General features: G+C 37.2%; 1 protein-coding gene across 6 annotated transcripts in view; it reads right to left on the bottom strand.

Moving 5' to 3' along the window:
* TOPAZ1 (testis and ovary specific TOPAZ 1) overlaps nucleotides 1-14,459 on the bottom strand; it is a 100,341-nt gene that overhangs the window by 65,969 nt on the left and 19,913 nt on the right. For all 6 annotated transcript variants that reach the window (XM_060638041.3, XM_060638044.3, XM_060638047.3 and 3 more), the window contains 2 exons: nucleotides 4,441-4,505; nucleotides 363-499 (listed from right to left, as the gene is read on the bottom strand). In XM_060638041.3, the coding sequence (XP_060494024.2) occupies nucleotides 363-499; nucleotides 4,441-4,505 (202 nt within the window). The remainder of the gene's footprint in view (nucleotides 1-362; nucleotides 500-4,440; nucleotides 4,506-14,459) is intronic.

Genomic DNA, 14,459 nt, shown 5'->3' with positions numbered 1-14,459 from the left:
AAAATTTATTGTTTCCAAATTCATTCCTCAATCTAGCTTATTTTGTTCAAAAGCTTTATGGATTTTCAAAAAAACTAACACAAATTTTAAAATACATTATAGTTCTAAAATATTCAACTAAAATATGAATATTTTAGGTATAACCTATAATTTATTTGCACTACAACTATCACGTAAGTACAGATATTTAAGAAATTGTTCCATCAAAAGTATTTACAAGTAAAGGTATACAAACTTCCTAATTTTAACATATCCTAGGCTGGTTTTGATTTTTTTAACCTTTTTTGTTTTTGGTGAAAAAAATCTCCCACATAATTTCTATACTATCAAAAGGCAACATAATTATATTAAGAAAATAGTACCATTCATCCAGGGCTTCAGTAATATGTCTTCTTGATGAGCACTTAGATTCAAAGGTGGCACTGATAAGCACAGAGGTTTGGGGGCCAATGTTGATAACTGACATTCACCAACCATCTCTGAATTTTTAGGATCTTTGCTGTATGAGCAGAAAAAAACAAAATCAGAATTTAAATTTATTCTAAAACCTTTAAAGTAATGAGAATCGAGTGGAAACACAACCTAACACTATGTATATACTATATACCATGCTGTATAGTGTTACCATACTATGATTCTTCATTATTTTCAGTAAGCGTTCCTGCCTTCTTACATAGAAAACCAATGCTTGTTAAATGGCCAGGGTAGAGGCAGGAGTAAGGTGGTTGGGTTAAAACTAGAGCAGAATACTTTAAAAAAAATTTTTTTTTAATTTTTTTTTTTAACGTTTATTTATTTCTGAGACAGAGAGAGAGCATGAACTGGGGAGAGTCAGAGAGAGGGAGACACAGAATCCGAAACAGGCTCCAGGCTCTGAGCTGTCAGCACAGAGCCCGACGCGGGGCTTGAACTCACTGACCGCGAGATCATGACCTGAGCCGAAGTCGGCTGCCCAACCGACTGAGCCACCCAGGCGCCCCAAAAAAACTTTTTTTAAAAATCTTTATTCACTTTTGAGAGACAGAGAGAGACAGAGCATGAGTGGGAGAGGGGCAGAGAGAGAGGGGCAGACACAGAATCCGAAGCAGGCTCCAGGCTCTGAGCGGTCAGCACAGAGCCCGACACAGGGCTCGAACCCATGAACCATGAGATCATGACCTGAGCCGAAGTTGGACGCTCAACTGACCAAGCCACCCAGCTGTCCTGAGCAGAATACTTTTGATCATGCCAGACAAAATGTCCAAGGAGGCACTGAGCTGGCATTCTAACAGAAAAGATTATCCAATTATTCTATTGATAGTATAGTGAAAAAAGAATGAGTTATAAATTAATTCTTTGGGATAAGTATATTTAATAAATTTATACATGTACTTGAGAGCTTCCTTTGGGAAGAAGGTATAAAAAATTTACTGTCCTTGGTTGCTGATTTAAACAGTTTCAACTAGGGGCACCTGGGTGGCTCAGTCGGTTAAGCATCTGACTTTGGCTCAGGTCATGATCTCACAGTTTGTGAGTTTGAGCCCTGTGCTGGGCTCTGGGCTGATAGCACAGAGCCTGGAACCCTCTTGGAGTTCTGTGTCTCCCTCTCTCTCTGCCCCTCCCCTGTTTACTCTCTCTCTCAAATATAAATAAATGTTAAAAAAATAAACAAAAATAAACAGTTTCAACTCTATTTTAATATGTGAGATCCTATATAACCAATTTTAGAAAAACTTAAAAAGAGTTTGCTGGACAAAGCAGGAAAGAATATCCAATGGAATGAAGACAGTCTCTTCAGCAAGTGGTGCTGGGAAAACTGGACAGTGACATGCAGAAGAATGAACCTGGACCACTTTCTTACACCACACACAAAAATAAACTCAAAATGGATGAAAGACCTCAATGTAAGACAGGAAGCCATCAAAATCCTAGAGGAGAAAGCAGGCAAAAACCTCTTTGATCTTGGCTGCAGCAACTTCTTACTCAACATGTCTCCGGAGTCAAGGGAAACAAAAGCAAAAATGAACTACTGGGACCTCATCAAAATAAAAAGCTTCTGTACAGTGAAGGAAACAATCACCAAAACTAAAAGTCAACCGACAGAATGGGAGAAGATATTTCCAAATGACATATCAGATAAAGGGCTAGTATCCAAAATCTATAAAGAACTTATCAAACTCAACACCTCCCCCCCCCCAAAAAAAATCCAGTGAAGAAATGGGCAAAAGACTTGAACAGACACTTCTCCAAAGAAGACATCCAGATGCCCAACCGACACGTGAAAAAATGCTCAACATCACTCATCATCAGGGAAATACAAATCAAAACCACAATGAGATACCACCTCACACCTGTCAGAATGGCTAACATTAACAACTCAGGCAACAACAGATGTTGGCGAGGATGCGGAGAAAAAGGATCTCTTTTGCACTGTTGGTGGCAATGCAAGCTGGTGCAGCCACTCCGGAAAACAGTATGGAGGTTCCTCAAAAAAACTAAAAATAGAACTACCCTACGACCCAGCAATTGCACTACTAGGCATTTATCCACAGGATATAGGTGTGCTGTTTCGAAGGGACACATGCACCCCCATGTTTATAGCCACACTATCAACAATAGCCAAAGTACGGAAAGAGCCCAAATGTCCATCGATGGATGAACGGATAAAGAAGATGTGGTATATGTATACAATGGAGTGTTACTCGGCAATCAAAAAGAATGAAATCTTGCCATTTGCAACTACGTGGATGGAACTGGGGAGTATTATGCTAAGTGAAATTAGTTAGTCAGAGAAAGACAAAAATCATATGACTTCACTCATATGAGGACTTTAAGAGACAAAACCGATGAACATAAGGGAAACAAAAATAATATAAAAACAGGGAGGGGGACAAAACAGAAGAGACTCATAAATATGGAGAACAAACTGAGGGTTACTAGAGGGGTTGTGGGAGGGGGGATGGGCTAAATGGGTAAGGGGCACTAAGGAATCTACCTGAAATCATTGTTGCACTATATGCTAACTAATTTGGTTGTAAATTTTTAAAAATAAAAAATTAAATTAAATTAAAATAAAATTAAAATCTCCCCCCCCCCAAAAAAAAGTTTTCTGGAGTTTCACTTACCTAGAAAAAGAAATAAGCAAGGGGGAGAGGAGGAAGTATCTCAAAGCTGACTAACAGACAACTAATAGATAAGGAAATCAGTTTTTTGGAGAAAGATCTCTCAGCTAATATATTTTATCTTAAAAACAATTCTAACAAGCTTTTTCAGCTGGGGTTCCCTGGACCAATGGAGAGTAAAAATAGAAAAGGGTCCCACACTTACAACAGTTGAAACTTACTAGCATTGACGGGGCTTAAAAATTACACAGAAAATAAAGATACTTCTCTTTCCAACTTGGGACATAATTAATATGTGCATTCAATAATAACCTCCCTCAAAACAAAAGCAATAACATACAATAAACAAATAAGAATTATGGAATTTTACAGATGGAAGAGATGATCTAGTAAAACTTTTTGTTTTTGATTGGATGACTGAATCCAAGGGTAATGTAGTGACTTCAATGTCAACATTCCTGGTCATTATGGTAGATCCAAAATCATGATAAAACTCTGCAGGCTGCAATGACACTATTTAGTTTGTAAGCAAAATGCTTTCAATAGAATAAAAAAGTTAAATTGTCATTTTTTCCTTTAAAAATTTTCAAATGGTCATGAATCGTACTGGGTTTCTGTGCCAATCTAATTCTTACCTAGCTTTCCCTTAATACAATGGTTCTCAAACTTGAGCACCTCTTAGGACTAGCTAAGGGGCGCTGTTGAAACACAGACTGATGGGCTCCATCTCCAGCGTTTCTGATTTAGCAAATCAGGGATGGGACCAAATAATTTGCATTTCTGACTCATTCCCAGATGCTGCTGCCACTACAAGAATCACACTTTGAAAACTATGTCTTAACATAAAAAGACTTGAACACATTTGTCACCTGATTTGAGTGTACCTTGCCTCAACAGCAAAATGGGAGTGCAAGATGGTCAGGTGATCTCCAAGGTATCCTCCAACTCTAAGTTTTGTATTTGCATATATTCTAGTGAGTGTACTGTAACTTGCAGTACTCATGACCACAACCATGTCAGATACCTGCAAACTGCAATATTCATCTGATTTCAGCTGCTTTTGCCTTCACAAATGTCATGTACACATTCTTTTTTCTTTTATCACTACTCTTTACTCCTTCCTTGAAAAATATTTTAATGGCTCAAAAATCTTTGTGACAGCTTTAAGGTAACTTACAGTATTGCTGACATCTGTGTGTACCTGATACACCAATTTAATAATACCCCTATATGGCTTACGGCATAGTGGTCCAAGTACATAAAGCAGAGAATGAAAAACACACTCAAAATACAAATTATTTGACTATTTTAAAGTTACATAATTAAAAATGTTACAGACCTTTTGCAAACTTCAAAAATATTTTCTTTTTCTTCTTTAATAGTCACCTCTTCTGAAAATCTATGCTATAAGGAGATTATGGTTAAAAAGTACAAGTGAGTATCTCTGCATTCCATATTAAGCTGAGGCTTACCAGACATATTAGAATTTATTAGATGTTAATTAAACCACCACCTGATGGCCAACCAAAAACACAACTCTGTATTATTTAAAATAATGAATATTGACTTAAAAATTCCACTGTTGCTTAAAAAAAAAACTAATAGAAATAATATATTTTCTCAGCTTTTGACATCACTTTTAATTATACAGGCTGTCATTTAAAGTTATTAGGAACAATTAAAGTTACATTTGTTTTCTTTCAGATAAAAAGCTTCAAATGATTTTTATTTTCAGATGGTATTTATGAACATAAATTTATTTTTCTCATTAGAAGTATCTATATGGGGTGCCTGGGTGGCTCAGTCGGTTAAGCATCAGACTTCAGCTCAGGTCATGATCTCGTGGTTCATGAGTTTAAGCCCTGTGTCAGGCTGTGTGCTGACAATTTGGAGCCTGGAGCCTGCTTTCAATTCTCTGTCTCCCCCTCTCTCTCTTCCCCCGCTGCTCGCACTCTGTCTCTCTTAAAAATAAATTTTTAAAAAATGTAAAAAGGAAGTATTTGTATGTATCTTATATATCACTATACTTAAAACATTTCACATTAGTGTTCTGGAATTGTGACTTTCCAATTATAAGAAAGTTCTAAATGCTTAAACTTTTGAAAAAACAGGCAAGCACCAAGAAAACAAACCTCCAAATCACCTATCATTTGAGCAGTGATAACCATTTAATATCTTACTTTATATCTTTCAAGTCTTTTTAATTTTAAAAAATTATTTTTTGGGGCGCCTGGGTGGCGCAGTCGGTTAAGTGTCCGACTTCAGCCAGGTCACGATCTCGCGGTCCGTGAGTTCGAGCCCCGCGTCAGGCTCTGGGCTGATGGCTCGGAGCCTGGAGCCAGTTTCTGATTCTGTGTCTCCCTCTCTCTCTGCCCCTCCCCCGTTCATGCTCTGTCTCTCTCTGTCCCAAAAATAAATAAAAAACGTTGAAAAAAAAAATTTAAAAAAAAAATTATTTTTTAATTATTAAACATTTTTCCAGTCTTATTGAGAATTAATTGATACATATTATGGTATAAGTTTAAAGCATACAGCATGATGGTTGGGTTTATATATATTGTCAGATCATTACAACTGGTTCAGCTAACATCCATCTTTTCACAGAGATACAACAAAAAGAAGAAAACAAGAAAAAAATTTTCTCCTTGTGATGAGAACTCTGAAAATGCACTCTCTTAGCAACTACTCTTTTTTAAAGTACATAATCACACATTACATAATGATACGCACTGCATATACTACTGTTACGAAGAAAATTAGAAAAATCAAGTGAGAAACATAAAACATCAACAAATACAAAAATATACTATGTTCCTGAATGAGATTAAAAAAAAATTTTTTTAAGTGTTTATTTATTTTTGACAGAGAGACAGAGAGTGCGAGCTCAGGAGGGCAGAGAGGGAGACACAGAATCCGAAGCAGGCTCCAGGATCTGAGCTGTCAGCAGAGCCTGATGCAGGGCTCAAACCCACAGCAGTGAGATCATGACCAGAGCTGAAGTCTGACACTCAACCAACTGAGCCACCCAGGGGCCCCCTGAATGAGATTATTAAATGTAAAGATGTTAGTTCTCCCTAAATTAATTCATACACTTTAAAAACTACTTTACATGTGAGTTTAAAGAACTCTTAGGAAAATATAAGAACAGCCAAAAAATATTTTAGATTTATAATACATTTCAGAATCTTTTAAAGTAAGCGTTCCTTGTTTTATTTTTATTTTGCTTGCCATTTTTATTTTTCAAATAACTGACAATATGGTATCAGTAAAAGGACCTGGGCAATCAATGAAACAAAAGAGAAGGAATAGTTCCATACATAAAAATTTGAAAAATTTAAAGATAGCATTTGAAATTTGTGAAAAAATGATTCAATAAATGGAAGTAGAACAACAGTCTAGCTAACTGGATAGAAAATAAGTTTGGTAGCAACTCACCATATGTCAAAATACTTTTTAGGTTCATTAAAGATTTAAATACAAAAAATATCAGAAATAGCAAAAACAAAATAGAGATAAATTATAATTTGGAGGGTGGAGAAAGACTAAGCATGATACCAGAAGCAGAAACCATAAATTATGATACCAACAGGTGTGAATATAAATATGTTAGATATTTTCTTATGCTGGAGAATACAAAGCACACAAAAGCCATTTGTCAAAAAAAATTTTTTAAAGGTTACATTGTTTCTACCTTCTTTCTCCTAAGATAAATGTTAGATTCAGATAGATAAAAAATTCAAACATAATAAAAAACAACAGAAAAAAGCACCAGGAGGAAATACAGAAGAAAAATTTTAAATCTTGAAATGGGGAAGAGCTTCATTAGAATACCCAGTGCTCATCACAAGAAGTGCCCTCCTTAATACCCATCACCCACTTAGCCCATTCCCCTGCCCACCTCCCCTCGTAACCCTCAGTTTGTTCTCTACAGCTAAAGTCTGTTTTACGGTTTGCCTTTCTCTCTTTTCCCTCCTCCCCCCACCCAGGTTCATTTGTTTTGTTTCTTAACTTCCACATGAGTGAAATCATATGGTATTTGTCCTTCTATGATGGACTTATTTTGTTTAGCCTAATACTCTAGAGCTCCATCCATGTCATTTCAAATGGTAAGATTTCATTCTTTTTATGGCTGAGTAATATTCCCTTGTACATATACACAACTTCCTTATCCATTCATCAGTCAATGGACATTTGGGTTCTTTCTATAATTTGGGTATTGCTGATAATGCTGCTATAAACACTGGAGTGCATGTATCCCTTCAAATCAGTATTTTTGTACCCTCTGAGTAAATACCTAGCAGTAAAATTGCTGGATCATAGTGTAGTTCTATTTTTAACGTTTTGAGGAACCTTCATACCGGTTTCCAGAGTGGCTGCACCAGTTTGCATTTCCACCAACAGCGTAAGAGGGTTCCCCTTTCTCTGAATCCTCGCCAACATCTGTTGTTTCTTGAGTTGTTAATTTTAGCCATTCTGACAGGTGTGAAGTGATATCTCATTTGTATTTCCCTGATGATGAGTGATGTAAGAATATATTTAATACATGAAAAGTTCCTACAACTAAAAAAATCAAAATCTCAGAAGAAAAATGGGCAAAGAACATAAAAAGGAAGTTCATAAAAAATGTAAATGGCCTTTAAATATACTAAAAGATGCTTAACTAGTCTCATAAGAGGAAAGCAAATTAAAACTAAAAGTCATTTGTAAAAATAGACAGATGGGACAAAATTTTAATACTGAGTTGGTTAGTGTGTGGGGAGAAAACTGGCATTCTTACCCAATGTTGCTGAATGTATAAATCACAGTCATCTTTATGTAGGCCAATCTGACAATTCTACTTCTAAGAATTAATCCAAAAATGCTTGCACATATACAAAATGCCTTATGTTCAAGGGTACATAATGCAGCAATATTTAAATTGCAAAAAATGGGAACAAAGCAACTGTCCACCAACAGTGGAAGTTGTTGAATAGAGTATATCCATACAGTGGATAATTATACAATTAGAAAAACAGGGCATAATTACATACGTTGAAAAGAAACAATCTCCATTATATATTTAGTTTAAAAAGCAAGATAAAGAATGGTATGCTACTGTTTGTATAAAATTAAAAACAATAAACAATACATCCACTTTGAGAAATGGCAGAGTATGTCTTACTGGGATAATCCTCTTGCAGTTAACAATTCTAAACCCTAGATAAAATGTAAAAAAAATCACTGGAAAGATATGAAAAGCAGGCAGAATCTGGAGCGAAGTCTACACTTGGAAAGAAGGAATAGTACTGACCAGCTCTTTTGCTTTCATGGTTTTATTCCTGAAGGTAGGCCCTAGTTGGAATCACCTGGGAAGGCCAAGAACTTGCCTTGCTGAAACAATGAACTGGAAGGCTAAATTTAGGACATAGTCAGAAACTGGGAAATAAGGATGAGAATCCAGGAAAGGAGAGAACCTAAGACAGGAAACCCTGAAATCTGGTTATACACTTGGTGCAAATCTCTCGCTGATCCTTGAACTGTATCTCTCTAAGGTTAGACTCCAAACAGCCCAGCTGAGGTTACAAGAACCGAAAAAATATTTAAACTAACTGCTACTGTGGAAGAGTAATCTGGAGGCAGAACTCACCTAAGTTAAAACCTAAACATACAATTACCATACAACCCAGCAAATACAGACTTGGGCATTGATCCCAGAGAAACTAAAAATTAGATTCACCAAAAACCTGTACACAAATGTTTATAGCAGCTTTATTTGGAATAGCCCAAAACTGGAGACAAGACAGTTGTCCTTCAATGAGTGAACAGCTTTTAAATAAATGGTAGTAACCCATCCCACGGAATACTGCTAAGCAATCAAAATGAATGAACTATTGATACATGCAACAAACTTGATGACTATCCAGAGCATTATGCTGGGTGAAAAAAACCCCAATCTGCAGTGGTTACGTACTATATCTAATTCCATTTATGTAATACACTTAAAAAAAATTTTTTTAATGTTTATTTTTGAGAGTGAGTGAGCATGAGTGGGGGAGGGGCAGAGAGAGACAGAGAGGGAGACACAGAACCCGAAGCAGGCTCCAGGCTCTGAGCTGTCAGCACAGAGCTTGACACAGGGCTCAAATCCACGAACCGTGAAATCAATGACCCGAGCTGAAGTCGGACACTTAACCAACTGAGCCACCCAGGCGTCCCTGTAACATCTTGAAATGACAAAATTATAGCAATGAAGAACAGATTAGCAGTTGTCAAGGGTTAAGGAGAGGTTAGGGGGAGGCACAGAGAAAGCAGGCATGGTTATAAAAGGGTAACATAAGGGATCCTTGTGGTGATGGAAGTGTTTTGTATCTCTGACTGTATTATAGTGTCAATATTCTGGTTGTGGTATTATACTAAAGCTTTGCAATGTTACCATTGGGAGAAATTGGGTAAAGAGTACATGAGATTTCTGTTATTTCTTACCACTACTGTGGTGAATCTATAACTATTTCAAAGTTAAAAGAAATGTGGGATCCTGCTAAGGCAGTATTTATGGATATGTTTATAGCACTAAATTGTCTCAGAAAATAAGTTTTAAATCAGTGACCCCAGTTGTAACCTTAAGAAACTACAAAAAGAGGGGTGCCTGGGTGGCTCAGTTGGTTAAGCCTCTGACTTAAGCTCAGGTCACGATCTCACGGTTTGTGAGTTTGAGCCCCGCGTCAGGCTCTGTGCTGACAGTTCAGAGCCTGGAGTCTGCTTAGGATTCTGTGTCTCCCTCTCTCTCTGCCCCACCCCCGGCTTGCACTCTGATACTCTGTCTCTCAAAAATGAATAAACATTAAAAAAATTTAAAAAAAAAAGAAACTACAAAATGAATGGCAGATTAAATCCAAAGTAAGCAGAAAAAAGGAGAAAGTAATGATCAGCAGAAATCAGTAAAATAGAAAACAACAGAGCAACAGAGAAAAAAAATTAATAAAACCAAAGCTGGTTCTTTTCAAATAGTAACAAAATTGATAATCTTCTAGTCAACCTCCAGCAAATCTACATCTATTTCAAAATACCAAAATTACAGAGATGGAAAACAGATTAATGGTTGGCTAAGGTTAGGAATGTTAGAGTTAGGGAGAAAAGTGTAACCAAGGAATAACATAAGGGAGATATTTATAGTGATAGCATAATTCTTTACCTCGATTGCAGTGGTGGCTAAAAGAGTCTGCCCATTTAATAAAATACAGACAAGTATCTATACTATACATTTAATATCAGATTCCTGCTTCTGATGTTGCATTTAAAGACGTAATCAGGAAAAAACTAGGTGGAGGATACACAGGTCCTCTCTATACTACTTTTGCAACTTCCTGTGAATCTACAATTATCTCAAAATAAAAAAATTTTAAAACGGTATACTAGCATTTTAGCTATATGGGGTTCAAAACTAGAATTAAGTAATTCCTATCATGGTTAAATTTAAAAATTGTTACATACACAAGACAAAATAAAAGGTCACTGGAAAAGACAGAATATACATATACTTATTCCATGAATATTTATCCTGTAAGTATTATATAAATATATACAAAATATCAGTAAGGAAGCATTTATAAAAATTCACAGAAAACTATGTAAAAGGAGAAAAGTAGTAGGCCATACATATGTCCTAAAGTCAATCTATTTATCCCCTCAAATTCCTAAAATGTAAAGTGAGAGAGAGACAAAGTTTAATTCCCAAATTTGGGGGCCAGATATCTTAAAAAAAAATTTTTTTTAACATTTATTTATTTGTGAGAGACAGAGAAAGAGCAAGAGTGGGGGAGGGGCAGAGAGAGAGGTAGACACAAAATCCGAAGCAGGCTCCAGGCTCTGAGCTGTCAGCACAGGGCCCGATGTGGGGTTCGAACTCATGAACCGTGAGATCATGACCTGAGCCGAAGTCGGACACTCAACCAACTGAGCCACCCAGGCAGCGCGGAGGCCAGATATCTTAAAGACAAGTATTACTGTTTGGTCATGATTATTTTCTAGAGTTGGTACTTTGAAGCTTACCATAATATTAGAAGAATAAATGTATCATCCCCTTTTCTTAAACAAAACCAAAAATCTTACTATACTAGGAAGCAACTAAACAATTCTGTGGATTATTTTAAAAGAATTAATGCCAAAAATAGTCTACATCTTGAAAATATTTACAGTGTTAAGAATTCAATGACTTCTGGCAAACATCTCCTAAAATCTATCCTTACAGGAACAAATGGATTAAGTCTTTTCCTCAGCTTTAAGTAGAACAGAGTACAAACTAGTTTTTGTTGTTATTTTGTCTTAACATTCATTTATTTTTGAGAGACAGAGACAGAGCACGAGTTGGGGAAGGGCAAAGAGAGAAGGAGACACAGAATCTGAGGCAGGCTCCAGGTTCTGGGCTGTCAGCACAGAGTCTGACACGGGGCTCAAACCCATGAACTGCAAGATCATGACCTGAGCCAAAGTCCTATGCTTAACCAACTGAGCCAGCCAGGCGCCCGTTTGTTTGTTTTTAATGCTTCAGAGCAAGGGCTGGCAAGCTACAGCCTGCCTGTTTTTGTAAAGATTTACTTGAATATAGCAACTGCTATTTGTTTATATATTGTCTATGGCTTCTTTCATGTTATGACGGCAGAGTTGCAACATCAACTATAGGGCCCACAAAGCCATACAGGAATTTTACCATCTAGCCCTTTGAAAAAAACTTTGCCAACCCTTGCTATACTGTAAGTCAAGGGACTCTGCTGTGAGACCTTGGACAAGATACAGACTCAAAATCTGTTTCTTCATCTATTAAAAAGAATAATAGCACATGCCCCATGTGCAGCAAATGAGTAACTCAGCAAGTCAGGGTTGTCTATACTGTGTACATTGAAGGTATGGTCCTTGATCTACTCCTTGGAGGGAACTTTTAAGCCCTTGGAATGTGCTGCCTTTGGTAATGTGTTTTTGCTTACTTGGGGGTCTGGGACCAGACAGTGTATACTAATAGTGTAATTCATGGCAGGGGCTTTGGGCCACTCTAGACAGTCTAAACTAACAATTTGACTTATGGTGGGGGCCTCAGGTCATCTGGTATCCAGCGTGACCTCTGGAGGGTATGGAGAGACTGAGTGATCAAGGTCAGCCACACAGGCAGTCAGACATGCCACTGTGACTGACCCCAAAAAAGACTGACCAGGGCTCAGGTAAATTCCTTTGGCTAGCATTCCTCTGTGTTGCTATGCATCATTGCTGGGAGAAGCAAGCAGTGTCTACATGGGTCTACTGAGAAAGGACAGCTGGAAACCTGTGCCTGGTTTCTCTTGGACTCTGCCCTATGTGACTCTTGTTTGTGGATTTTTTTTTTTAATTTTTTTAACGTTTATTTATTTTTGAGACAGAGAGAGACAGAGCATGAATGGGGGAGGGGCAGAGAGAGAGGGAGACACAGAATCCAAAGCAGGCTCCAGGCTCTGAGCCATCAACCCAGAGCCCGATGCGGGGCTCGAACTCACAGACCGCAAGATCGTGACCTTGGCTGAAGTCGCCCGCTTAACCGACTGAGCCACCCAGGTGCCCCATCTTGTTTGTGGATTTTAATGTACACTCTTTCACTGTAATAAAATGTAATCTCAAGTATTAACAGCTTTGCTGACCTCTGTAAGTTCTAGCAAATCAACAAATCTGAGGGTGGTCTGGGGGGCTCCTGAGCAGCATCTCATTATATTATGTGGATAAAATGTGATAACCCATACTAGGCACTTAACAGTGACTGGTTGGCATTATGATAAAGGCTGAGTACATACTGGCTGTAATCATCAAACCATTAAGCAAGTACTTTGTAAGATTCTTTGTGTTATAAGACTCTTATAGCACTTAAAGACTTTTCAAATGGAGTTCATATTCAATATGCATTCAACATTTGTGTTATTACTCTGTATCAGCCACTGCACTAGGTGCTAGAGATTTAGTAGTAAGCAAAATGGACAAAAATCCTTGCTTTCATGGAGCTTCACTCTAGCAGGAAGAGATAAACATAAAAAAGTAAATGTGTAGAATGTTAAACCATAATAAATATAAGAAAGGGGAATATGAAATGTTGAGAGAAAGGAGAACACTTGAAGTTTCAGGTTGAATGGCCAGGAAAGTTATCTTTGAGAACACGAAACCTGAGTGAAGATGTAAAGGAAGTATGAGAACCAGCTGTACTATTTTTAGGAGAACATCCCAGGCAGATAAAATAGCGAGAGCAAAGGCCCTGAAGTAGGAGAAAGCCTACTATGTTTTAAGAACAGCAAGAAGGCTAGTGTGGTCAGGGTGAAATGGATATGGATAGGAGTATAAGAGATCAGAGAGATAACAAGGTGGGGAATGGGTATAGGAGACAGATACAGGGCACTACAGGTCACAGTAAGGACTTTGGCTTTGAATCTGAATGTCATTAGAAACTAACGGAGAGTCTGAAACAAAATAATGACATGATCTAACTCATGCACGGAGAGTCTGAAACAAAATAATGACATGATCTAACTCATGCTGTGTCGAGAATAAACTACAAGAGAACAAAATTAGAAGCAGGAGATCTACTAGAAGGTGACTGTAATAAATCAGGCAAGAGAGGACCCTCACTTGGGTCTGTGTGGTATTGGTGAGGGGTGATGAAAAGTGGACAGTTTCTAGACATCTGATGGTAAAGCCTGCAGGTTTTCCTTGCAGTCTGGGTATGGACTGAGAGAAAAAGAAAGGAAATCCAAGGTTTTGAGTCTGAACAATCATAAAGGATGGAGTTGCCATTAACAGAGAAGGAGAAGATTATAGGAGGAACTAGTTTGTGGTAGAGGAGGGGATATATAACAGAAGTTCATTTTTTAAAAAATTTAAAAAATTCTTTCTTAATTTTTTATTGAGACATAGCTGACATACAATATTACATTAATTACATTAATTTATTAATAATAATTTATTTATTATTAAATAATAAATTAATTACATTAATTTCAGGTGTACAACATAGCGCTTTGGCATTTGTATACATTACAAAATGATCACAACTGATCTAATTACCATCTGTCACCATACAAAGTGAATACAATATTAACTATATTCCCTATGCTGTAGATTGTACCCCCTTATTTTATAACTGAAAGTTTGTACCTTTTGACCACCCTTCACCCATTTTGCCCCACCACAACCCCCCCTCCTGTCTGGCAACAACCAATCTGTTCTCTATATCTTTGAGTCCGGGTTTTATTGTGGTTGTTGTTTTGATTCCAAACAGTGAAATCATAAAGTATTTATTTTTCTTTGCCTGACTTACTTTACTTAGCGTAATACTGGTAAATAATACTGCAATGAACACAGGAGTGCATGTAT

The sequence above is a fragment of the Panthera onca genome, chromosome C2, assembly GCF_046562875.1.
Source record: "Panthera onca isolate mPanOnc1 chromosome C2, mPanOnc1 haplotype 2, whole genome shotgun sequence".
Classification (NCBI taxonomy): domain Eukaryota; kingdom Metazoa; phylum Chordata; class Mammalia; order Carnivora; family Felidae; genus Panthera; species Panthera onca.
Note: the sequence above shows the minus strand (reverse complement) of the source record. Positions and strands in the feature narration are given on the sequence as shown.